Below are 27,713 nucleotides of genomic sequence, written 5' to 3' on the forward strand. Positions count from 1 at the left end.
AGTCCATAGCAAAACTTCCATTGACTTGAGGTGGTGCAGAAGCAGGACTCTGGTACACAGCTGATGCACAAAATATCTTCAGATGGGAGCCCTTTTGAGGTTCAGTCCTGTGGAGCCTCAGAGTATAAGATACATATAAACTTTACATGGAGAGTTCTCAAAGTGAAATGAACAAGAGAGCAAAGCTACAGCTATTTGGGATACCTTAGCTCTGTATTTCCATACTTTTAAAATAATTTTATTTAACTTTGAATTTCCTTGTTTTCAGACAGTTGTGTGTTATATAAAGATTCTATGATTTATTAATTTTCCTTCATTAAAATTTTTGATACATATTTACAATTTTAATTTCAGCTTAATGTCTAAGGGGTCTGTGAATGGTTGTTGTTACTATAGAACAGTGGTTTTCAAGATTGTTACCGTAGAACAGTCGTTTCATGGGTCTGCAGACTGTGCCTAAGATTTCCAAAGGGGTCCGCACCTCCTTTTGATTTTTTATAGGGGTCTGCAAATGAAAAAAGTTTGAAAATCACTCATTTTGAGGGTTAATGCAACAACGGTATACGCCACAAAAACCTCTGTGGATCAGACATTCTTATTAGCCTTTGACTAGGACAAAGTAATATATCCAAAGTTACTAAATGCCGTTCAGAGCGACAAGGTGATGAGGTAATATCTTTTATTGTACCAACTTCTGTTGGTGAAAGAGATAAGCTTTCAAGCCTACACAGAGCTCATCTTCATTCAGTAAGGAGCATGCTAATTTTCTGCATCATTGAAATTCCAGTTCTGTAGCTAAATTTGCAAGACTGTTGTCTATTCCTTTCACCTTTATCTGGCATTACCAGTCAGACCAAAAGCAATGTCAGTGATGAAATATCTGACACTCCAAACACCTGAAGAAAGCCCATCCATCTTCTTTGGTTATTTCATGGGATGTCTGCTTTCTGTAATTGCTGTTGCTGGGTAGAATAGACGAAGAGGGCCATAGTAACAAGAAAAAATTACTCACTGGTAATTCTGTTTGTTGTAGCTCTCATCCTATATTCCTTGCTTCTCCGCTGTAGGACTGCCACTTGGAGCTACTCTTGATTCAAACTGGAAATGAGGTGCTCTGATTGCCATGTATTTTGTTTCCTTGCTCCCTGGTAGAGGGAGCAATAATGCTGTCTGTAGTTGCTGTTGTTGGATAGGATGGAAAAAGAAAGGACTGCAGGAAACATACCAGTTAGCAATTTTTCTATTCATGCGGCCGGGGGGCGGGGGGGGGTTTCCACAAACTCTCTTCTGCTCCTACTACATCTCAAAAGCAGTTTCTGCAGCTTCACATTTAAAGTGTAGATTGTTAATGTTTCCTAACATAGGCAAATATGCTATTTTAAAATATACATATTATTACAAAACCCAAGATGTCAGGGTTTCCCTGACATTATCCTTGCTTTGCTGGCCTGTATATTGGTTTATAAATGTTCCGTTTTAATCTATATATGTCATTCATACAACTCCAGGTGAGAATATACTGGGCTGAAAAACAACGCAAGTGGCAAGAAATGGAAGAGAAAGATCTACAGCGTCTGGCAGAACTGAAGAAATTAATGATTGAACAAGCAACCAAAGATAAAGAAAGGTATTAAAAGAAACAAAGAAAACAAAACAAAAAACCCTGAAAAGTGAATAGATGATCAACAGGCAAGAAAGAGTAACTATTCTCTTCCTGATCTGATTTGCTCAGTTGCCCCAAATTTGGGATAAATTGATTGTTCTTTTTTTTATTTCCTATTATGCAATGAAACTCTATCTTACCATACAGTTAGAATTGGATTATGGAACCCAATAGCAACACAGTTCCCTGGACCAATTTGTGTATACATATGAACGAAACCATATTAAACAAGGCTTTATACTGGGTGAACTGCAAATTGTTGCAACTGGAACAGGATTCAACAATTTAAAACTGAGTCCATTGACTTCATTATAGTTTAGTGTAGATAACATCTTCCATTCCTCCATCTCATAGAACTATTTCTAATCTATTTGAGAGACAGGTAATGGGAGACATTTATATAGAATTGATTTCCTGCCTGAAAGATCCATTATTTAAGGTATACATACTCGTCGCTTACCTTTTCAAAAGTGACTAATGATTTTGTGAACTTTGATTTTTGGGGGGTGGGGGGGAGGGAGATTTTTTTTAGGCACTCACAGGGCTGTCCTTAGGATTTATGGTGCCCTAGGCAGGATTATTAAACTGGTGCCCCTGTGCGTGTCTTGCTCTTAGCAACACAAACGTAAGCTGACACTACTGGAAAACTTGCCACATGCATGTTATTAAAACCAGTTTAACGTAGTTAAGCACACTGTAATGCTGATGGACTAGCACTAAAGAAGTAGCACTACAGAAAAAATTCTGATTTGACAGAATGATGCAAATAATATAATTTTTTTAATTTGTCAGCATAGTATTGGAAATTTCTATGAAGAGGTATTGAAACAAGGATTAGTTTTTAATTAAAAGTAACTTTTCTGGCTTTTTTGGCCAGTAAGAATGTAATCGTATGACAAAGACAAAGTGATGTCTTGTCTGATTGCAAGAATAGCAAGACCAGTCAAGTGTTTCTGACTCCTTGTAGAGCGAAGATAGTTTTTAATGAGCTTTAGTTTTGAGAAACTCCGTTCTCCTGATGCTACTGTTACATGAATTGTCAGTAGAATACGAGTGGCAACATACACATTAGGATATATGTCAACAAGTTTGCTGGTATGAGTAAACTGTACAATGTCCATCATTGATTTTGCATGTGGCAACATTTGATGACAGTGTACTCAATTCTTCGTACAGTTCAAGTCCATTTAAATCAAAATGATCGCCGTGCTTCAGGAGGCTCTCTAGGTCAGGGGTCCCCAATGCGGTGCCTGCGGGTGCCATGGCGCCCACACGGGCCTCTCAGTGCACCTGCGTACTGGCCCACCAGACGAAAAAGGTTGGGGATCACTGCTCTAGGTTCTTGCACTGTGTCATTAGTTGCTCTTGTTTTCCTATTTCGTTGAATGTAGTCCCGCTCAGGCCACTACCAGCTGAGTGAATGGAACCCCAGGCTGACAGCAGGTTGAGTGGCTCAGCCAGGGTATCAGCTGCCGGCCTGCTCAGCCCACTGCCAGCCTGGGGTTCCTTGGAGGTCCACAGGCCAGCAGTGGGTGCTGAGTGGGGCCAGCAGCTGGGACCCGAGGTGGCAATGGGGCAGCAGCTGGAACCCCAGAGCAGCAGCAAGCTGAGCCGCTCAGCCCGCCGCTGTGTGCCATCAAAAATCAGCTCGTGTGCCACCTTTGGCACATGTGCTGTAGATTGCCGACCCCTGCTCTATACACTAGTAAGAAGATGAGCATATTACAGTTGTTGGAGGGCTCTATTTAGCAGTAACAGGGCTATAGGAAAGTTAGTCAACATTTTTTGTTTCTCTGATGAAAACTGGTCTACTCCCTTCCCCATACCAAACTTGTGACAAATAATTGTCAACAACTTAATTTTCTGTTTTTGGCTAAGATATTGATTTTTTTAAAAAAAATATTGAAATTGAATTCAGGATTGTTAGCAAGCATTTTTGGCGAACAAATTTCTTAAATGACAGTCTAAGGCCTGGTCTACACTACGCGTTTAAACCGATTTTAGCAGCGTTAAACCTATTTAACGGCGCACCCATCCACGCTACGAGGCCCTTTATATTGATATAAAGGGCTCTTTAAATCGGTTTGTGTACTCCTCCCCAATGAGAGGAGTAGTGCTAAAATCGGTATTACCATATCAGATTAGGGTTAGTGTGGCTGCAAATCGACAGTATTGGCCTCCGGGCGGTATCCCACAGTGCACCATTGTGACCACTCTGGACAGCAATCTGAACTCGGATGCAGTGGCCAGGTAAACAGGAAAAGCCCCACGAACTTTTGAATTACATTTCCTGTTTGCCCAGCATGGAGCTCTGATAAGCACTGGTGGCGATGCAGTCCCAAATCCAAAAAGAGCTCCAGCATGGACCGGACGGGAGATATTGGATCTGATCGCTGTATGGGGAGACAAATCTGTTCTATCAGAGCTCCATTACAGAAGATGAAATGCCAAAGCGTTTGAAAAAAAATCTCCAGGCTACACAGTGCTGCGTGACAAGCGTAACGGAAAGCCAAAGAATCAAATGGACGCTCATGGAGGGAGGGAGGGGGTACTGAGGACTCCAGCTATCCCACAGTCCACAGCAGTCTCCGAAAACTATTTGCATTCTTGGCTGAGCTCCCAGTGCCTGTAGGTTCAAACACATTGTCCAGCGTGGTTCAGGGTATAGCTCGTCAATTTACTCCCTCCCCCCCACCACATGAAAGAAAAGGGAAAGAAATCGTTTCTTGACTTTTTTCAGTGTCACCCTATGTCTACTGAATGCTGGTGGTAGATGCGATGCTGCAGCAGTGAAGAGCAGTATCCGCTCCTCTCCCCTCCCTGGTGGCAGAGGGTACAATATGACTGGTAGCCGTCACCACCATCAGCTGGTGAGTGCTCCGGGATTGCCTCAGGTGAGGTCGGCCGGGGGCGCCTGCGTGGAAATAGGAATGATTCCTGGTCATTCCCAGTAGATGGTGCAGAACGGCTGGTAACCGTCCTCATCATAGCAACTGGGGGCTGAGCTCCATCAGCCCCCTCCCTTTCCTGTGTAAAGAAAAGATTCTGTACTGCCTGGACTATCATAGCAGCGGGATGCTGGGCTCCTCTCCTCTGCACCGCTTAATGTCCTGCCTGGACTATCATAGCAGTGGGAGGCTGCCTCCCCCTCATTTTATCTCACTATAACAAGTCACTTTCTTATTCCTGCATTCTTTATAACTTCATGATGCAAATGGGGGGACACTGCCACGGTAGCCCAGGAAGGTTGGGGGAGGAGGGAAGCAATGGGTGGGGTTGTTGCAGGGGCACCCCCTGTGAATGGCATGTAGCTCATCATTTCTGTGGGATCTGACACGGAGCAGCTGTGCTCTCTGATACACTGGTTCTCTAGCATGCTAGACCCATATTCTAGGCAGGACTGACTCTATTTTTAGAAACCATAACGGAGGGATTGACTCGGGGAGTCATTCCCAGTTTTGCCTTTGCGCCCCCGGCCGATCTCAGCCAGGGACACCCATGATAGCAGCAGACAGTACAGAACGACAGATAACCATCATCTTACTGCCAATTTACAATAGCAGCAGACGGTACAGAATGACTGATAACCGTCTCTGCTATCATGCAAAAGCAAACGAATGCTGCTGTGTAGCACTGCAGTATCACCTCTGTTAGCGACATCCAGTACACATACGGTGACAGTAAAAAAAAAAAGCTGAACGGGCTCCATGGTTGCCGTGCTATGGCGTCTGCCAGGGCAATCCAGGGAAAAAGGACGCAAAATGATTGTCTGCCGTTGTTTCCCCGGAGGAAGGAATGAGTGATGACATTTACCCAGAACGACCCGTGACAATGATTTTTGCCCCATCAGGCACTGGGATCTCAACCCAGAATTCCAAGGGGCGGGGGAGACTGCGGGAACTATGGGATAGCTACAGAATAGCTACCCATAGTGCAACGCTCCGGAAATCGACGCTAGCCTCGGACCATGGATGCACACCGCCAAATTAATGTGCTTAGTGTGGCCGCATGCACTCGACTTTATACAATCTGTTTTATAAAACCGGTTTATGTAAAATCGGAATAATCCCGTAGTGTAGACGTACCCTAAATGGCAACACAGTACTGCTTTCATGCTTGACTCACCCCCCAGCCTGTTGGTCCAACAGCTGCAGTAGAGAAGGAGATAGGTGGAAAGCTGCAAGACCCCAAAATCCACCTCTTGGGGTGCAGAGTGGCAACAGCAGCAGCAAACCCTAAGGTCCAATCACACGCCAATGGGCACTGGTGAAGTTAGCACAGCATCTGATCTCAGGAACGGGGCACCCATGGAGCCACAGCAGCTCATCCTGCCCTGTTCAGCTCCATCCAGGGGAGAGACACGCTCCCCAGCTAGGGTGACCAGATCCAGATGTCCTGACTTTATAGGGCCAGTCCCGATATTTGGGGCTTTGTCTTATATAGGCACCAATTACCCCCACCTAGGGTGACCAGACTGCAAGTGTGAAAAATCAGGACTGGGGGTGAGGAGGGAATAGGAGCCTATATAAGAAAAAGACCCAAAAATTGGGACTGTCCCTATAAAAGCGGGACATCTGCTCACCCTACTCCAACCCTGTGTCCTGATTTTTCGCACATGCTATCTGGTTATTCCCAGCCGAGACTTGTGTGACCATTCCAATCCTGGTTGCCTATCAGGAGCGGCTCCAGGCCCCAGCATGCCAAGCGCGTGCTTGGGGCGGCAAGCCGCAGGGGGCGCTCTGCCGGTCGCCACGAGGGTGGCAGGGAGGTTGCCTTCTGCGGCTTGCCTGCAGAGGGTCTGCTGGTCCCACAGCTTTGGTGGACCTCCGGCAGGCATGCCTGCAGAGGGCCCGCTGGTCCCGTGGCATCAGACCTCCCGCAGGCATGCCTGTAGGAGGTCCGTTGAAGCTGCGGGACCAGGGGACCCTCCGCAGGCATGCCGCCGAAGGCAACCTGCCTGCCGTGCTTGGGGCGGCAAAATCCCTAGAGCCGCCCCTGTTGCCTATGGAGGAAGTGAGTTACTTTCACTTTCATTCCTCAGCAGGCAGCCAGCCTCCCCTCCTCCCCCAGCACCTCACCCAACCCAGCTCTGACAGAGGAGAGGGGGGGAGAAAGGGGTGCTCCGTGGGGGGAAGGGATAAGGGAGGGTGCTCCATGGGGCAGGGGGGAGAAGAATGGATGTTATGGGCGACAACAAAGGATACTGCCAGAGCCACCAAGCCTGCCTCACCTCAGGCTGGGGGAAAGAGTCACACTCACAGTGAGTTCCTTCTCCCACCCCTTCCCAGAGACCCCAGCAGCCAATCCCCTCCCTCAGATTGTGCTGCATTCGGCTCCCTCTAGGACCCAGCAGCCCTGCTCTTACATTCTCCACTGTTTCCCATCTGTCTGGCAGAGTGGTGCCCGCAGACCTAGTGGTGCCCTAGGCGGCTGCCTGTTCTGCCTATGGCTAAGGACGGCCCTGGGCACTCAACAAGGGGGAAGTGTCTGATTTTCAGAAGATGTTGAGCCCCAACACTCTGAAAGTCAGGATGAAATCCTTTTAAAGTGTTTCAGATTGGATGCCCAAGAATAAAGATACTCAATTACTAGTTACTTTTGAAAATTTAGACTTAGTCTTTGCATATGTAACATTGTATTTACAATATGAATCTTGGTATTTATTGTGTTCATATGTGATACTATGCCACTCCAAAGAGAGGTTTTCAGTAGAATTGGGTGGATTCCCCCATCCAAAAAGGATTATTTTAGAATTTTTAATATATAGAAAAAAGAACATCTTGGTTATAGTTTTTCCACAATTTGGAACCAGTATATTTCAAAATGAGAAAAGAAAATGTCTGACATGCATTGCAATTTATTGGTTTGATATTATAGACAACTTTACCCTAAGGATTGGGGCCCACTGTGGACCAGGGGTCCTGTCCATTTTCTGAAACAGGAAGAAACCCAGGAGCCAGTTTAAAACCAGGCTTTTTATCCCCTTTCTTTGTCAAATGGGATTCCCCAGGGACCCCTTTCTTTGTCTTTTGGTCCCTGGGGAATCCCATTTGAATTATATGCTCACCTTTCTAGGGAGGTGGCTTCTCTGGAGATGCTAAAACCTGAGTGAATTTGCCCAGTCACCCCCCTGCTGATCTCCTATTTACCCTTCCCATGGAAATTCATACAATTCCACAGTAACATTCAGTTGCATTTTCAATACAATGAATTCCAAAGATGTTAAGTTAAACCTTACTGAATTAGTTTTATTTCAATAAATTTCATTCAGGATATTGTCAGTCTGTCACAGTATGAGCACTGTTCTGTCTTCTGTTCCACATCCTCAGTGTTCTTTACTTATGTATATTTGTTTGCCTCCTCTTTAACACACCTGCAATGGCTTTTCGTTTAATTCACTGCACTGAAGCCATTAATCTTGTACTTTACCTAAGGCCATGAATGTTTGGGATTGAGATCCAGTTGAAATTATTGCCTGAGGCTATTTAAGGGTCAAGGGCAGAGAGACTGTATTCTGTTTTTCAGCAGTAGTTAAAAAAAAAATCAATAGGGTGGATGTGTAGAAGCCATTGTGTTGACTCTGTGCCATATGAGGACCCCTGTTCAATGGAGTGATCCTGCCAAGGCCAGCTATGTCAGTGATGCAGCCTGATTCCAGTGATAGTGCAGTATAAAACAGCCACACAACAATCCAGAATTTAGTCTTTGTATTTATGAGCAATTTACTATCCATTACAAAAGATACATAAGCAGTACATGAGTTATTTTCTAATGTGTTTTTAAAACCTATAGATATTTGGTTATATAGCATCATAGGGTGGGAAAGGATTATGCTAATAACTTATATAAAATAAAGAAATGGCACAATTCAGTAAAGAAATAATAGAGGTGAGATTATGAATCAAAAGTAAGTAAATGCTCAATTTTACGTTTACCAGACTTGTCATACTATACAAAATAAAACAGTGTAAGGAAAGGAAAAACTACTTACTGTTTGTTGATGCTATTAATTCTTTGGAATTGTGTAATGCTTTTCATCTTCAGACTTCTTCACTAACATTAATCAAAGAAGGAAAGAGAGGTGTTACTGTTACTGGGTACTGTAGTGCCGCATGTGTGCTATCTGGCATTCTGCGGTATATTAAGTATGCCAAGCTAAAATGAAATACGTGCCCCAGTGAGCTTACAGTCAAGGGTCACAATGCTATGTAGACTTAGATATGTGCTTAATTATAAGCAAGAGTAGTCCTAGAATCTTTGTAGGATTGGGCTTTACAAAACTAAGAATGGGGACAATACAGAGCAATACAGTACTAGACAGACATAGCATGGCAAGTGGTCATTACAGGTGGCATGTTTTACTAATCTAATGGATTTTCAGTAGATTTTTAGAGATAAATGGGGCAGGCTATGCTTATAGACATTCAATAGTATCGTTCTCTACAAGTAGTCCCATTGAAACCAATAGGAACCACTTGTGGAGCAAGTTACTCAGTTTCAACAAGGGTATCAGCATTTGATCCATTGAAAGTGCAAATTAGTACTTGTATGTGCAAATACTGTACCAATTTCCCTATATACACAGAAGGCCGTATCCTCAGCTCATGTAAATTGTCATAGCTCCACTGATTTCAGTTGACAATTTACACCAGTTGAAGATTTGGCCATAAATTTTATGGATGCCAGCAAGGAGCTACTTCTGGAAAACCTGGCCCAACATGTGATGTATTTTAGGCCCCAGGTATCCAATGACTTAGCAAGATCATACAAATGTGTGTCAGATATGGAAACATCTTCTGAGCTTTGTCCTTTTGTTTAACCACTACATAAAAACTACATGTACCCACAGCATTCGTGACATATTTATTCTAATCACAGTAAACAATAAATGATTATAGTCTGAAAAAAACTTGTATTACAAACATTTTTAAAAGTTCTGTTAAAACTTTTAAAATAAGCATGTTAGCTTTTTCCTCTTGAATAGTTATGAGACTGGCTGAAAGCAGAATTTTAATGAAATTATACTTATCAGAAATTACATAAGTATGTACCCACAATACTTCAAAAGGTAGCTCTGCTGAAACTAATTAGCTAAACTCATTTGTCAGCTTGTTGCTTATTAAAATTGTTAGTTACTGGGATACTTAAAGTCAAAATTGAGTCTTAAAACATTAAAACTGTTTTGCTGTAAAATTAAAGTTTACTTTGAAATAAAAATAGTTAAAATGTTACTAAATACAATATAGTAAGTATAACAATTATTACAGAATCATGTGGATACTGTGAAGTTACAACAGAAGTGAAACACTTAAAGTCAACTATAAAATATTTATTAAGCTGTTTTAAACTTGGAATACTATTTGCAACTGAGAATATATTTACAAATTAAAATGCCTCCCTGTTGTGTATGTAGCTTTCATATCTCAGCTATTATCCTCTGCCCAGGAAGCTAAAGGTCTTTGTTAATGCTGCTCCCGACTGGACAGCATGAACTACATGATGATCTTCTCAAGATAGTACAGGGGTTCTCAAACTGAGCGTCAGGACCCCTCAGGGGATCACGCGGTTATCACATGGGGGGTCGTGAGCTGTCAGCCTCCACCCCAAACCCCGCTTTGCCTCCAACATTCATAATGGTGTTAAATCTATAAAAAAGTATTTTTAATTTATTAGGGAGGGTAGCACTCAGAGGCTTGCTATGTGAAAGGGATCACCGGTAAAAAAAGGTTTGAGAACCTCTAAGATCGTATGATCATGAAAATATGATGATCTTCTTTCTTCTTCTCATGAGCTAGGAGTGCCACTTCTTCAATACTTTCAGCCCTTGCTTGGTCAGAAAACAAGAAACAGAAACTTTGGGCCTGAATCATAGAGAATATTGGACAAAAATTAGGCGCCATAAACGTGTTCTGATAATTAGCTAACTTGTGAGAATATTCATGGATAATTATCCATGCTTTAAACTCTGGTAAAATAGTTAAATAAGTTAGTTTCAGGTGTTTTGAGGAAACCTCATATTATTCATGAGATAGAGATAAAGAATTTCACCCTGGTTTTCAAGCAGAAATGTTAAAACCACAGTTTGATACAACTTGCCCAATGTTTTCATCATATATATATGCTCTATTGTACAGGGTTAAGTTTAGACAAGAACTGTTGGAAAAACGCCTGATGGAGAGAAAAGAACTGTCCCTTCAAGAAGCCCATGAGAAAGAAGAAAGAGAGAGACGTCTTGAAGCCCTCAGGCAACAGGTGATTTTGTTTTCTGTGTATAGTATTTAGATATTCAGTTAAGCTACATAAAATTACATGAATATAACACATTACAAAAGCAATTCCCCAGCAATCAAGGAATGAAAGGTTAAGGTTTTCACAGTAACATTACCTCTGCCACTTTACACACCCTTTGTGTTTTGTACTTCTGACAATATGCACATTAACATATTAAATGACACAGTGGAATGTGTTAACATTTGGAAGTGGATAGTCACTAATTTCTCTGAGGGTATGTCTACATCTACAATTTTGCAGCGCTGGTTGTTAAAGCTGTATTAGTTCAGCTGTATAGGGCCAGCGCTGCAGAGTGGCCACACTTAGAGCAACCAGCGCTGCAAGTGGTGTTAGATGTGGCCACACTGCAGCGCTGTTGGGCGGCTTCAAGGGGGGTTCGGGGAACGCGAGAGCAAACCAGGGAAGGAGACCAGCTTCGCCGCGGTTTGCTCTCGCGTTCCCCGAACCCCCCTGCAAACCGCAGGGAAGGAGACCTGCTTGCACGGGGGTGCGGGGAACGCGAGAGCAAACCGGGGAAGGAGACCAGCTTCGCCGCGGTTTGCTCTCGCGTTCCTCGAACCCCCCTGCAAACCGCAGGGAAGGAGACCTGCTTGCACGGGGGTTCCGGGAACGCGAGAGCAAACCGGGGAAGGAGACCAGCTTCGCCGCGGTTTGCTCTCGCGTTCCCCGAACCCCCCTGCAAACTGCAGGGAAGGAGACCTGCTTGCACGGGGGTTCCGGGAACGCGAGAGCAAACCGGGGAAGGAGACCAGCTTCGCCGCGGTTTGCTCTCGCGTTCCCCGAACCCCCCTGCAAACCGCAGGAAAGGAGACCTGCTTGAACGGGGGTTCCGGGAACACGAGAGCAAACCGGGGAAGGAGACCAGCTTCGCCGCGGTTTGCTCTCGCGTTCCCCGAACCCCCCTGCAAACCGCAGGGAAGGAGACCTGCTTGCTCGGGGATTCGGGGAACGCGAGAGCAAACCGGGGAAGGAGACCAGCTTCGCCGCGGTTTGCTCTCGCGTTCCCCGAACCCCCCTGCAAACCGCAGGGAAGGAGACCTGCTTGCTCGGGGGTTCGGGGAACGCGAGAGCAAACCGGGGAAGGCGACCTGCTTGATTACCAGAGGCTTCCTCAGGTATGCTGGGATACCTGCTTATTCCACGGAGGTCAAGAAAAGCACTGGTAAGTGTCTACACTTGATTACCAGCGCTGGATCACCAGCGCTGGATCCTCTACACCCGAGACAAAACGGGAGTACGGCCAGCGCTGCAAACAGGGAGTTGCAGCGTTGGTGATGCCCTGCAGATGTGTACACCTCCTAAGTTGCAGCGCTGTAACCCCCTCACCAGCGCTGCAACTTTGTGATGTAGACAAGCCCTGAGTTGGGATCCTTTTCCCTTTTTCTTCTGTTGTTGTTCCTTTTAGTTTCAGTCCTGTGTAGAGGACCAGCACAAGGCTTATGAATCACTTCAGCCCCCAAAATGAGCATAAGTGGTTCATAGGCCATGGGTTGGCTCTGCACAGGATTGAGTTTAACTCTATGAAGTTTGTGGAGTTCATGAAAAAACTGTATTCCAGACAGCACTTATCCAAGGTTGCCAAGTTAAATTTACTGTGATAATGTTATTTTTTTCTTTTCCTAACCTTTGAACATATGTCTTTGAAACATTTATGCTACATTTAATTTTTTTTTTAATTTAATTTTCCCTGAGTTGTTTTTTGTCTTCAAGGAATAAAAGGGAAATCTAGTACTTGAGATTCTATGCTGTATTCATGGAGGTGCAGCATAGAAAGTGCAACCCAGAGTGTGAGTGGGGAGTAGGGAAACGTTTATTTAAACCACTTTTTGTGTCTTTCCAACTGTGGGCTACTTTAGGGGCCAAAACAGCACCCAGTGTAACTCAAGTCTTAAAGTCTGGGTACCAGCCTGAGTCCAGAATTCTACACTGCAATAAAACAGCCCCTTACCCAAGCCCTGAGAGCCTGAGTCAGCTGGCACAGGCCAGCCAAGGGCTTTTAATTGCAGTATAGACCTACCTGAGGGAGAGAAATGCATAAGAAAAGTGATTTACTGAAAAATTAAATCTGCCTGCGCAGATGCAAGCTGTGATACAAATCTTGCAAACAGTTATGTGCAAAAGTAAGTTGACTGACATTCGTGATTTAATTTACTTCAAATGGAATGTTTTCAGCTCCTTTTGGACCTCCTGCAGAACTTTAGGGCTTGGCTACACTCACACTTTACAGCGCTGCAACTGAGGTGTGAAAAAACACCCCCCTGAGCGCTGAAAGATACAGCGCTGTAAAGCGTCAGTGTAATCAGGGCAGCAGTGCTGGGAGTGCGGCTACACCCGTAAGGGATGTGGTTTACATGCAGCGCTGGGAGAGCTCTCTCCCAGCGCTGCTGCTCTGACTACACTCACACTTCAAATGTAGCCATACCCTTAGTAATGTAGGGATATTATCAACTTAAACTGTCAGATATCCTAGGTCCTAGTCCAAGGGTAGGCAACCTATGGCGCACATGCCAAAGGTGGAACATGTGCTGATTTTCGGTGGCACTCAGACGGGCTGGTTCCTGGCCACTGGTCCAGGGGGCTCTGCATTTTAATTTAATTGTAAATGAAGCTTCTTAAACTTTTAAAAACCTTATTTACTTTACATACAACAATGGTTTAGTTATGTATTATAGACTTATAGAAAGAGACCTTCTAAAAATGTTAAAATGTATGACTGGCACGTGAAACCTTAAATTAGAGTGAATAAATGAAGACTTGGCAAACCACTTCTGAAAGGTTGCCAACCCCTGTCCTAGTCCTTAGTTGTTTCTACTCAGAGCAATACCCCAAATCCTCTTCTGTCTTGACTGAAGTTAGCAAAATCCCTTTGCCAGCATGAGTACACATTATGCATGGTTCTAGCACTAGAGTTTATAGTAACTCAGAAGAGCACTGTCTTTCTGTACAGGTTTCTGGAACATGCCAGCTTGTTACAGAGATACAGACTGAATTTATTTTCTTGAGTTTAAAAGGCAGGCCTAGGCTAGATTGTTCTCTTCTGGACAAAATGTCCTCATTACATTCCTTTAACATGTGTCAGAGCTGGTTTTCAGATAAATGAGCCTCAAAGTTCAGCTGGCTGCTATTTCAGTCCTTTTTTTTTTTAAACCTATTGAAGTTTTTTTAAGATTGAGTTAAATGATTGAGTTAAAATATTCTGCTAGAATAACCATATTATTTTGCGATGTCAATACAGCGAGTTACGAACACCAGAGTTATGAACTCACCAGTCAACCACACACCTTGTTTGGAACTGAAGGTACACAATCATGCAGCATCAGGGACCTCCCGCTCCCCCCACCCCCAAAAAAAAAGTTCAAATTCAGTACAGTATTGTGTTACACTTAATCAATAAAAAATAAAGGGAAAGTTTAAAAAAAAAAAAGATTTGACAAGGTAAGGAAACTGTTTCTGTGCTTGTTTCATTTAAATTAAGATAGTTAAAAGCAGCATTTTTCTTCTGCATGGTAAAGTTTCAAAGCAGTATTAAGTCAATGTTCAGTTCTAAACTTTTGAAAGAAACACCATAACATTTTGTTTAGAGTTACAAACATTTCAGAGTTAGGAACAACCTCTGTTCCTAAGGGGATCATTACTCTGAGGTTTTACTGTATGTTCCAAACAAACTTGATTAAGGCCATGTCTACATCTAAAATTTTGCAGCGCTGGTTGTTACAGCTGTATTAGTACAGCTGTATAGGGCCAGCGCTGCAGAGTGGCCACACTTACAGCAACCAGCGCTGCAAGTGGTGTTAGATGTGGCCACACTGCAGCGCTGTTGGGCGGCTTCAAGGGGGGTTCCGGGACCGAGAGAGCAAACCGGGAAAGGAAACCAGCTTCGCCGCGGTTTGCTCTCTCGGTCCCGGAGCCAGCCAGCAAACCGCGGGGAAGGAGACCTGCTTGCTCGGGGTTCCGGGACCGAGAGAGCAAACCGGGAACGCCGCGGTTTGCTCTCTCGGTCCCGGAGCCAGCCAGCAAACCGCGGGGAAGGAGACCTGCTTGCTCGGGGTTCCGGGACCGAGAGAGCAAACCGGGAACGCCGCGGTTTGCTCTCTCGGTCCCGGAGCCAGCCAGCAAACCGCGGGGAAGGAGACCTGCTTGCTCGGGGTTCCGGGACCGAGAGAGCAAACCGCGGCGAAGCTGGTTTCCTTTCCCGGTTTGCTCTCTCGGTCCCGGAACCCCAAGCAAGCAGGTCTCCTTCCCCGCGGTTTGCTGGCTGGCTCCGGGACCGAGAGAGCAAACCGCGGCGTTCCCGGTTTGCTCTCTCGGTCCCGGAACCCCGAGCAAGCAGGTCTCCTTCCCCGCGGTTTGCTGGCTGGCTCCAGGACCGAGAGAGCAAACCGCGGCGTTCCCGGTTTGCTCTCTCGGTCCCGGAACCCCGAGCAAGCAGGTCTCCTTCCCTGCGGTTTGCTGGCTGGCTCCGGGACCGAGAGAGCAAACCGGGAAAGGAAACCAGCTTGATTACCAGAGGCTTCCTCCTTCCACGGAGGTCAAGAAAAGCGCTGGTGAGTGTCTACATTGCATTACCAGCGCTGGATCACCAGCGCTGGATCCTCTACACCCGAGACAAAACGGGAGTACGGCCAGCGCTGCAAACAGGGAGTTGCAGCGCTGGTGATGCCCTGCAGATGTGGACACTCTCAAAGTTGCAGCGCTGTAACTCCCTCACCAGCGCTGCAACTTTCTGATGTAGACAAGCCCTAAATCAGTTGAATCCTATTGGCATTGGTTACATACAAGAAAGTATATTTTTCTTGGTGGCAGTAACTTTGTGAGCTGCCACCATGCTGGTGACTGGTACATCATGGTTAAAATGTCTCCAAAAAAGGCTTTTGATGACGATGACTCAGTTCCACTTTAACTATTCCTCTAATCAATCATTTTTCTCCATCTTCACCTGATATTGGTAGGGTCTTACTCCATGAAATAGATCCCTTAGTTTTTATCTGGAGCAGATAAAGATATTTAGAAAGTCCATTCAGTTGTTTATCTTTTTGACAAGGTGAAACTATAGCTATAACCTTTTGGTTAAAGAGAGAGAAAGGTTGAATCTTCTGTCATGTACAGTTTTAATATTTTTTGCTTGCATTAGTTATCTGATTAGGTGTCAGCAATTATATCCTACTGCAGATTGACTTTTCTTCATACAGTTTGCTATATTTTTACAAAACAGTATTAGGCCACTTGTATATACTACGGCACAAAGAAACTACATAAAAATTGTCTACAAACTGCGATTTATACTGCCTTGCAAGAAAAATTAGATTTGACTCTTTAATAAAGTAGGACTGTTACTTAATATAACTACTAAGTTATTAGTCCACTTCTCTCATCTCCTTCATCACCTTTTGGTTGTTGGTTTTGATTGGGAAGAGTTCCTACATCTTTCTTAGAGCCCTGAGGACACCATCATTTTCCCTCGTATGTTCAGTACACTCACTCAGTTGAGGGCTCTTGTACAGCCACCATAATTCCAGTCTTGGAAAGTCTGGTTAGAAATAAGCAATTTCTCTTCTTCAATATTTACCTCTGCACATTCCTGCTTATAGGATGTACACACATGCATACTCAGCTTGGAGCCATCTAAAAGAACAGTAGGCTATGTGAGCTCTTCTTTATGGATATGAGTGTTCACACCATAAGCCTTCAAAAGGATGAGCCACCCCTACAGTACTCATTCACTTCCAATAGAATATGGCTGTGGATGTAAGGACCATCTCTACTGTGCCCTCACTGTTTTTAGGCAGAATTTCTGCATTTGCCTGTAGTTTTAGTTTAGTTTAGAATGTAGTGTAGTACATTTTGAAGTTCTTTTATTTGACCTATTTTGATTTAGACTGCTCTTTGGGGTCCTTCCATGCTCCAGAACTGCAGTTCTCAAGTGTTGCCTTTACTGGTTCCCTGTACCTTTGAACCATGCCTAATCCAGAAGGGTGGGTATAAGAAGTATCCAGCAGGCAGCAATGAAGTGTTGGTGACTGGTCAACACATTTTCTGCCTCTTTTGTTTTGGTAAGGATCATTCTTCAGCTCCATGATCTGTTTGTGCAGCCTTTACACACAAAGCCTGAAAGCAGAGAAGCGCTTCTAAATATTTTCCTTATGCAAGAAGTCTTGAATCCTGGATTAGCCTCCTTCTAACTAGAGTCCTACTAGTTTCCAGGATATTCTAGCTCTGCCTTCAGTCCTATGTTGATTCCAGGGTCTATTAATTATGTCTTGACTTCCAGAAGATGCTTGGTCAGTGCTGAGTCTTTGTAAGCTCCAGGAGTTTCTTCTGTTCCAAGGCTTATATTGGTGATTATGCCCTCCACATCACTAGAGACTTTGGTATATTCTTCCAGCAAGGAGGCCATAGTTCATCAAGGTTTCTTTGGAACCAACAACATTTTCAAGGCATTCAACTGACAAGACTGTTGTTGGTTGTGAGGTCGCCTCAATTCATTTTTCCTCAGCATAGTCAGAGTTGGTAAGCGGGCTACCATCTAGATAGCACGACATCAGTGCTCCAGGATGTGCAACAGCTACCTCTGAGCTTCCAGACAAATTTTAAGGTTTAGGTTTTGACCTATAAAGCCCTAAATGGCCTGGAATCTGCCTACCTGAGAGACTCTCTATCCCTCTGTAATACATAGCCACAGTTGCGCTAGGTCTCCCTCAATAGGCTTGGCAGGGCTTCCTCCATATGGGCCTTGGGGCTCTGCTATGCCTTTTCATCCCCCATTTGAAATAGCATAGATTTGGTTGATTTTCGGGGCATGTTGCATGGTCCATTTGTTTTACCTAGCATTTGACCCTTTGAGGTAAGGTGACTGAGGTAAGGTTGTCTTTGCATGTTTAATTTATGTGCTGCTGTTTATTTAAAGACTGACAAAAATAATTAGCAGGACATGCATATTTTGTGAATGGGTATTTTTTATTTCTTCTAAATGAAATAGAAGTAAAACAAATAATAAAATACTGCGGTGCTAAGTCTTCTCTTGGCTGCCCAAGAATAAGATATGGCTTAGATGAGTCATCTCAGCACCAGATGGTGACGCTGTCATCCAAATGCCAGAAGAAGCATCATGGATAAAAGGAGAGGCCTCTATGGATGAGCAGTTTTGATCTGAGGAGACTGTTCTAAAAACGAGATTGGTTTGCTGCCCAGATCTGTAGTTACTTTACATAGTGGCCTAGATAGTGATAGGTTGCTGAGAACAGATGTTCAGTGCTGTGAAGGAGTGCAGAACAAACTACATCAGTGCAAGGAGGAGTCTATTGGAGCCTGCTATTCGTTGAAGTGGACAATGATCTCTGCATAAACTGTAATCAATAGGTTATTTCGTTTGTGAATGCCTATGTTGAAATTTTGGGCTAGTCAATTCAGTTCAGAGGAGTCAGGGGATCTATGCTATTATCCCTAAGCAGCTATTTGTGCTCAATGAGATTCTTCTATTGTGTTCTGCCTGATGTCATCTTATGATGGTTCTTGAAGGGACATAAGTGTGTATTTCTATCAATCCCATAAACTGTTCCATCTTTTGACTTGTGCAATCTTAGTGCTTACAAGATTGGCAGCACCATGTTCAGGACTCCTGCTGTCTGTCTTACATATCACATTTTCATGGATCCTCTTACCCTCTACCAAAAGCTCCAGCCAGTACAGTTCCCACTGTGGAGATTAAGCAAAACTATCATTTGTGGGTATCTAGACATATCTTTTTGCATGACCACTCTTTTGATTTGGAATTTTACCCTGCTGCCTGTTCTTGGAGATCAGCTCTGCAATCATAGTTTAATTAACCCTTCTCAGTCCACCTCCTGGGGGATTGTAGTGCTAGTTCCTCTCTTAAATAGCTAGTTTACTAGTAATACTGAGAGGAAATTATTGGCAAAAGAGGAGTTATTTGTCAATAACTCTTGTTTTGCTCCTGCATTTCCACATTTCTCACCTCCTGTGGCCCCCCATTTTCCCGCTTTTTCTGAGTTTTCTGACATTGTTGGATTCAGTGGAAGGAACTGAGGGCAGATGAAGTCACACATACTTTTTATAGCCTGGAGACCAATCATTTAGACCCATTGCTTTTCCAGAATGGTTCAAAGTTTGGCATGGGCACACTTACATCTCACAAATGTGGAGCTGCACCAGGAATATGTGTAAAGGACAACTGTTCCTTGGTAAGGAACTTTTCTCCATGCCAGTCCACTTCATTCCAACTTCATTCCAGTTAGATAGTATCAACCATTTGACTAATAAGTATTTTCATGTAATGTTATTTAGGTTGCTATTGTTGCTGAAATTGATCCAGCTAGAATGATGGCTGATACAGTGGCATCTAAAGCTAAAATGGGCATTGGAACTGAAGAAGAAGAACGTGTTCTTCAAAGACCACTGTTTACATTACATACATACAATGAACAACAGGTAATTGCCTATCTTGTATAGTCTGTGTACAAATGAATATTCCGTTAACAGAAAGATTAATAATAGAAATTTATTGTCATGTGTGAAACCAAAAACACTGGAAAGAAACTAGTGGGGCTGTCAATTAATCGGAGTTAACTCATGCGTATAACTCTAAAAAATTAATTGTGACTTAAAAAAATTAATCATGATTAATCACAGTTTAATTGCACTGTTAAACAATAGAATACCAATTGAAATTTATTAAATATTTTGGATGTTTTTCCACATTTTCAAATATATTGATTTCAATTACAACACAGAATACAAAGTGCTCGCTTTAGGTTATTTTTATTACAAATATTTGCACTGTAAAAATTATAAACAAAAAAAATATTTTTCAATTCACCTCATACAAGTACTGTAGTGCAATCTCTTTCTCATGGAAAGCGCAATTTACAAATGTCAATTACTTTTTTTATATAACTGCACTCAAAAACAAAGCAATGTAAAACTTTAGAACCTACAAGTCCATTCAGTCCTACTTCTTGTTCAGCCAATCGCCAAGATAAACAGGCTTGTTTACATTTACGGGAGTTAATGCTGCCCACTTCTTATATGCAATGTCACCTTAAAGTGAGAACATATATTCACATGACACTTTTGTAGCCAGCATTGCTAGGTATTTTCATGCCAGGTATGCTAAATATTCATATGCCTCTTCATGCATAGGTCACCATTCCAGAGGACATGCTTCCGTGCTGATGATACTCATTAAAAAAATAATGCATTAATTAAACTTGTGACTGAACTCCTTGGGGGGAGAATTGTATGTCTCCTGCTCTGTGTTTTACCCACATTCTGCCATCTATTTCATATTATAGCCATCTCAGATGATGACCCAGCATGTTGTTCTTTTTAAGAACACTTTCACTGCAGATTTGACAAAACACAAAGAAGGTGCCAGTGTGAAATTTCTAAAGATAGCTATAGCACTCGACCAAGGTTTAAGAATCTGAAGAGCCTTTTCAAAATCTGAGAGGGACCAGGTATGGAGCATGTTTTCAGACATCTTAAAAGAGCAACACTCCAATGCAAAAACTACAGAACCTAAACCACCAAAAAAGAAAATCAACCTTCTGCTGGTGGCATCTGACTCAGATGATGAAAATGAACATGCATCCATCTGAACTGCTTTGGATCGTTATCGAGCAGACCTGTCATTCGCATGGACGCATGTTCTCTGGAATGATGGTTGAAGCATGAAGGGACATAGGAATCTTTAGCACATCTGGCATGTAAATATCTTGAAGTGCCATGCGAATGCCTGTTCTCACTTTCAGGTGACATTGTAAACAAGAAGCAGGCAGCATTATCTCCTGCAAATGTAAACAAACCTGTTTGTCTGAACGATTGACTGAACAAGAAGAAGGTCTGAGTAGACTTGTAGGCTCTAAAGTTTTACATTGTTTTATTTTTGAATGCGGTTATTTTTTGTACATAATTCTACATTTGTAAGTTCAACTTTCATGATAAAGAGATTGCAATACAGTACTTGTATTCAGTGAATTGAAAAATACTATTTATTTTATTTTTACAATGCAAATATTTATAATAAAAATAAATATGAAGTGAGAACTGTACACTTTGTATTCTGTGTTGTAATTGAAATCAATATATTTGAAAATGTATTACACGTCCAAAAATATTTCTATAAATGGTATTCTATTATTATTTAACAATGCAATTAATCACACAATTAATCATTATTATTTTTTAATCGTTCGATTAATCGCGATTAATTTTTTTAATGGCTCGACAGCCCTAATATCTAGTTAATATATTTAAAATTAAAAAGTAAACTCTTTGACATGTATAATGTATTTCTGTAAAGGACTGTTGTTCTGCTTTCCCCTTCTCTGATTAGTATTATGTTAAATGTTTAGGGCAGGGATTGGCAACCTTTGGCACGCAGCCCACCAGGGTAGGCCCCTAGTGGGCCGGGTCAGTTTGTTTTCCTGCCGTGTCTGCAGGTTTGGCCAATTGCAGCTCCCACTGGCTGTGGTTCGCTGTCCCAGGCCAATGGAGGCTGCGGGAAGTGGCACGGGCGGAGGGATGTTCTGGTTGCTGCTTCTCGCAGCCCTCATTGGCCGGGGACAGCGAACCACAGCCAGTGGGAGTTGCGATCGGCCAAACCTGTGGACGTGGCAGGTTAACAAACCGGCCCAGCCCTGGCATGCTACATGCCAAAGGTTGCCGATCCCAGTTTAGGGTAAACTCCTGCCCTTATAGAAAACTACATCAAGGGAGAGTCACCGTTGGGCGGGTAGCTATAAAATTGTAGGTCGGGGTCCCCAACACGGTGCCTCCGGGTGCCATGGTGCCCGCGGGGGCATCTAAATGCGCCTGCGTCCTGGCCGGCGGTGGAGCAGCCACCGAAATGCCGCCGAATTTCCACGGCGTTTTGACGGCGATGCCTCTTGATGATGTCACTTGTCGGCGGAAAGTGACATCATCGAGAGGCGTTGCCGCTGAAACGCTGCAGAAATTCAGCCGCAGCACCTCTCGATGACTCCACTTGCCACCAACAAGCGACGTCGTCGAGAAGTGTCGCTGCCGAAATGCTGCAGAAGTTTGACGGCATTTCAGTGGGTGCTCCACCGCCACCACGGTCCTTTGTCTGGCGCCCGCCAGACGAAAAGGTTGGGGACCACTGCTCTAGGTAGTGGACGTTTTTCAATGAAATGGCAAATTATTCCATTGTCTGAGATGGCTCCTCTACAAGCCTAGTCAGGTGTAAAGGGAAAACACCGAATTAAAATAATGATACTCTTTCTCTCAGTTTGAATCAGATTGCTGAGGACATTCCCAGTTCTGCTTGAAATGGAAATTAAACAGTAGTACAACAGCATTACAAGTTGATTTGTTTTTCCCCAAAAGCAATAACCATATGTTTAAAAACACTATCTACGCTCTAGAATAATGATGTGGAAAGTCTGTTTAGAAACATACACTATTAGTATACTCGTGAGGTATAACTTTTAGCCCTGCATCTGATGAAATTAAATGATGCTGTTAGTTAAGGCTGCAAGATGCTTTTCATTATGAGAACGTATTTTCAGTTTCTTATAACTTTGCCAAACTTTAAGCATTCAGATTGGACTTTACAATGTTGAATATGCCATAAGCTGTGCTTTTTTTTTTAATTTAAGTTTCCGCAGCAATGGTTCAGCTCCTTCCAAGAAGAAGACAAAAGAAAAATAAATTGTTTTGGCCTTTTTAAAAAAAAATTGTAACTGTCTCATCGAAAAGCTCTAGTACCTCCGTATTTTGGAAAAGGACTCAAAATTTGTCAGGCAGTAACCTTGGTATCAGGGATGTTCTCTTTGCTGTCCACATGGAAATTCACCCAAATTTGGCCAAGTTAGAAGCTTCAGTAATATCTCAATTTGTACATGGCCAGTAGAAACTTGTTAGAGTGTAGCACCTAAATTATCCAAACGTTGTGTCTGCCGTGAGTGTGCTCCATCTTCTCACAGCTCCTACACTCCAGCCAGACTATGCTTGTCCCCACAGAGTGGCTGAGCATTTTCCATCCCAGGGCTACAGCGTCAGAGCAGGATTTTTCCTGCATTTGCTCCTCCCTGACACTGTAGACCGCTGTGATACTGGGCTCAGAACTGAGAACACTGTTGCTCTGTCTCCTGTGCCCTCAATACTCCCCTGCTGGTTCCCAGGCAATGAGGAGGAAGAAGGCACACTGGAATGTAATGGGCTGAGGAGTGAGGGGAGGGAAGGGTTGCAGGAGATGGGATGGGAGTGGATAAGGAGTAGAGAGGGAGCAGGGAAGGAGTAGGAGCTGGAGGGTGTGGATTGGAACAGAGAGCAGATAATCTCCAGTGCAGCATCTGGAATTGAGCCCAGGTACCCTCAGTCTCCATATACCTCTGCTGTCAGCAATGAGTTGTGAAACCCACTGACACAGTGTGTATCTCATCCCCCCACCCCACCCCAGTGGCCTGTCCGCATATAGATTAACAGGCTCTTATGCTACCTTTTACTTCATTAATTCAAGTGGAAGAGGTCTGTGCTGTGGATTTTAAGATCTAAACCCTGTTGATGGTGGAAGCTGGGAGTCAAAGTGGTTCCATATGATGGAATTTCTGTTTTGTTTTTTTAATTAGGCAAGTACATTAAAATATGTTTTAAAAAAAGTTAAGGTTACCAAGTTAAGCACTGACAAATTAGGAAATACCAGAATTAAGATAATTTTGTGCGTATGCATTATGATACAGTTTTTAACTACATGATCACATAAATTTTTTCAACAGGATCCCTGTCTCATTCAGTGCTCAGGATTGCTGTTGCTCTGGGAATAAATCAGGATTGTGAAGTGAATGAGGCTGTCTTCTGCAAAAAATGAGGCAGGGCTCCTACAGAAGTTGGGTATACCACCACCACCTATTCTCACAAGGGTTGTGAAGATTAATTAATATTTGTGAAACACTCAGATAACTACGGTGTGAACACCATAAAAATCCCAGAAGGAAATCAGTAAATATATCTTCAGTGCAGAGCTAGGATGGCATGCATTAAATATGTCCTTCAGCCACACATTAAATGTAGAGAATAAAAAGCAATATTGAGTAACTCATGAAGCAGAGATCCTGCGGGAAAAATATATGATCATGAAGTTAAAGGTTATGTATATGTACAAGGAGACTGAAATAAAATTGCACAGGCAATGTTAATTTTGGCATTTTCTAACTTTTGAGTCCTTGATTTTCCAACTTGAATGTTCGTTTAGCATAGGTTTTTATGTACCGGTAATATATAGAGACAGGAAAATGTATATGTTACATTTTTGAGAAAGTATTAATACTGATATTTTGTTTCTGTTCATCATCATGATATTTTATTTTAACAGATCATTTCTGACCCTAGAATTCGTGTTGAGCTAGCTCTTCGAGAAGCTGGACTTCATAAAACTCCTTATGCTAAAGAGATTTTACCAAAAATTCCTCCACTCAGACTTCCAAGAAAGGACATGGAATCAACAGTCTTTAAAATGTAGAATCCAGAATGGATTTCAGAACTCTTTGACTATCCTGTGGACTATAATAGGAAAACTTTTAAGAAACTTCTTTAATTTAGATAACTTTGTGAATTTAGGATACTTCATAGAATTATGTAGTTCTCAGTCAGTGCAGTCATTTAAAAATAAATTTATTTTCTGTGGAATGCACAGTAGGCCATTTAATACTCTCCCCACAATCTTGAAATAGAGTTTTGGAATGTCATGTTCTTTAAGAACTTTTTACTGAGATAGTAATCTAATTATCTGGAGCTAAATCAACCCCTTATGTAAAAGCTTCAGGAAGAGTCACTGTGCATGGAACCCTGTGTTAAGATTTCCACACAGCATCATGTTTGAGATGGTGTTTTCCCACATTATAATCACTGTGGGGTCCAACCCCAAACCTGATGGATCTCTGGGGATCTATGGGAGGCATGGGGTCATCAGCATGTCCCCTTACTGGTTCTGATCCTTGGAAGCCTTCTGCCAATTCCCACCATGGCAGCGTGGTTCCTTTGGAGCTTCACTTATAGGTAGTCTCCCCCTGGCCCACAGTAGCACCTGAGCATTCCCCAGGAAACTCTGTGGGAAAGGTTATATAATGTGGGATCCTGCCCCCAGATTTACCCTTTTTCAGCCTCCCCCAGTGAAGGCCCTGGAGAGGGCTCCACTGGGTATGTGATAGTGTTGAGTCTCTTCCCTGCAGAAGACATGTTATCTCCATGTGGAGGGCTCTTCACACACACATCACACAGAATACAATCTGGCACTTGGTAAACAGCATTTTGAAGAAATATTTTTTGTGTTAATTGGCAGCACAAATCTAACATAACGTCACAAAAGAGTCATTTTAGATGGTAATATAGTACATAGATGCATCCAACATAACTTTCATATCAGGTTATATTACCTGAGAATTTGATTTTTTAATTATAAAAACTTCATTATCATAAATGCTTCTATTATTCCTTCATTATTATAAGAGGAAACTTAACCTTTCTCTAAAATTAGAAACCAATTTGGTGCATCATGTTTACTGCAAACCAATCATCCAAACAATTTCATTTTGCAATTTAGTCATTCAGAATACATTATAAAATTAGAAATAACATTTTAGCTCTAGGATCTGTATTTTGGTTTTTTTTTTTTTTTTTTTTTTTTAAAAAGGATTTTTTTTCATTTACATGGAAGGGAAATTGAAAAGTAATTTTGTATAACTCTTTGCTTTTTCTAACTTACATAACATGCATGTAACATGTATGAAAACAAGAAGTATCAAATATGCACCTAGCAAGCTAATCACCATTCAAGAAACTACTTGCATATGACTGAGAATATGGTCTTTTTATTTCATTTTACATTACTTGTCAAATAATATATACACATCGAAATTTCTTATTCAACCTTTCATAAAATACATACACTGTATGGCTCATGCTGTATTAAGGGACAATGAATATTAGAATAAAAATAAGATGTGTGCAATTCCCTATCGATCTGGTTACATATGTCCCTAGTCACCATAGTCTCTGAATGCCTCAGTCATTAATGGATTGTACACTCACAATGTCCCAGTGATATAGGAAGCACATCCCCATTTTACAGATGAGGAACTAAGGCACAGTGCAGATTAAGTGACTTGCACAAGTTCATACGGGAAGCGTGCATCTGACGCAGGAGCTGAACCTGTCCTTTGGGACCCAGTCCAGTGCCATAGTCATGTCTTCCTACTCCAGTATCTATGCTCTCCTATTGTTAGCATGTTGTACATGTAATGTTTGGACTTGACTGCTGAGTGTTTGTGCCCATATTACAATTCTGTGTTTATTTGTGCAACAGATGACTCCTAGATTCATAGAAATGTAGGACTGGAAGAACCTCGATAGGTCATCTAGTCCAGAGTCCTGTCCTCAGGTAGGACTAAGTATTATCTAGGCCAGTGTTTCTCAACCTGGGGGTTGGGAATGAGTTTAGAAGGGTCGCAAGTGAAGGTAAGAAAAAACATCTGTATTCCAGATCAAAGTTTATTTTTACACAGAAACAAAGTATAAATTCACTTTTTATGAATCATGAGTCTTACAATCATGATATAGCATATTTTTGGGTAAAAAATTTCTCTGCTAATATAAGAATATAGGAACTGAAATTACTTAATATATTTGCATAGATTTAAGAGATTCATTTATTAATGCTGGTGGGCCAGTATTATTCATAATTTACTTAATAATATTTACGGTAGTGGGTTTCAGTTTTTTCAAGTCTTAGTATAGGGGCTCGTATTTTTTTTTTTAAGTCCAAAGGGTGTTACCTTCACAAAAAAGTTGAGAAAAGGCTGATCTAGGCCATCCCTGACGAGTGTTGTCTAACCTGTTCTTAAACACCTCCAATGACGGTGAGTCCACAACCTCCCTAGGTCATTTGTTCCAGAGCTTAATTTACAGTTAGGCAGTTACCTAAATATTCCTTTCTTCAATATAACCCATCACTCTTTGTCCTGTTCTCAGTGACTAATGAGAACGATTTATCACCCTCCTCTTTATAATGATCTTTTATGTACTTGAAGACTGTTACAATGTCCCCCGTCAGTCTTTTCTTCTCCAGACTAAACAAATCCAATTTTTTCAGTCTTTTCTTGAAAACCATGTTTTCTAGATCTTTAATAATTTTTGTTACTCTCATTTGGGCTTTCTCCAACTTGTCCATATTTTTCCCAAAATGTGGTGCCCAGAACTGGACACGATACTTCAGTTGAGGCCTTATCAGTGCCGAGTACAGTGATAGAATTACTTCTCTTGTCTTGCTTACAGCACTCCTACACATCCCAGCATAATGTTTGTGTTTTTTTGCAACTGTTTTATACTGTTGTCTCATATTTAGGTTGTGATCCACTATAACCCACAGATCCTTTTCTGCAGTACTCCTTCCTAGGCAATCATTTCACACTTGTTTTTGTGCAACTGATTATTCCTTCCTAACTGTAGTACTTTGCATTTGTCCTTATTGAATTTCATCCCATTTATTTCAGACCATTTCTCCAGTTTGTGAAGAACACTTTGAATTCTAATCCCATCCTCTAAAGCATTTGCAACCTCTCCCAGCTTGGTATCATCTGAAAAATTTAAAAGTGTATACTCTATGCCATTATCCTAATCATTTATGAAGATATTGAATAGGAGTGGTCCTATAACAGATCCCAGTTGGACCCCAGTAGACATGCCCTTCCAGCTTGATTGTGAATCATTGATAACTATTCTCTGA

The 27,713-nt window shown here is 42.4% G+C and overlaps 1 protein-coding gene across 3 annotated transcripts in view; it reads left to right on the forward strand.

The window, feature by feature from the left end:
- CCDC148 (coiled-coil domain containing 148) overlaps positions 1-25,931 on the forward strand; it is a 126,734-nt gene extending 100,803 nt beyond the window's left edge. For all 3 annotated transcript variants that reach the window (XM_030580914.1, XM_030580916.1, XM_030580915.1), the window contains 4 exons: positions 1,509-1,627; positions 10,798-10,915; positions 19,256-19,399; positions 24,306-25,931. In XM_030580914.1, coding sequence (XP_030436774.1) covers positions 1,509-1,627; positions 10,798-10,915; positions 19,256-19,399; positions 24,306-24,452 — 528 coding nt within the window. In that variant the 3' untranslated portion in view covers positions 24,453-25,931. The remainder of the gene's footprint in view (positions 1-1,508; positions 1,628-10,797; positions 10,916-19,255; positions 19,400-24,305) is intronic.
- Positions 25,932-27,713: the final 1,782 nt, after the last annotated feature.

Source organism: Gopherus evgoodei, chromosome 11, assembly GCF_007399415.2.
Source record: "Gopherus evgoodei ecotype Sinaloan lineage chromosome 11, rGopEvg1_v1.p, whole genome shotgun sequence".
In the NCBI taxonomy this organism is placed as follows: domain Eukaryota; kingdom Metazoa; phylum Chordata; order Testudines; family Testudinidae; genus Gopherus; species Gopherus evgoodei.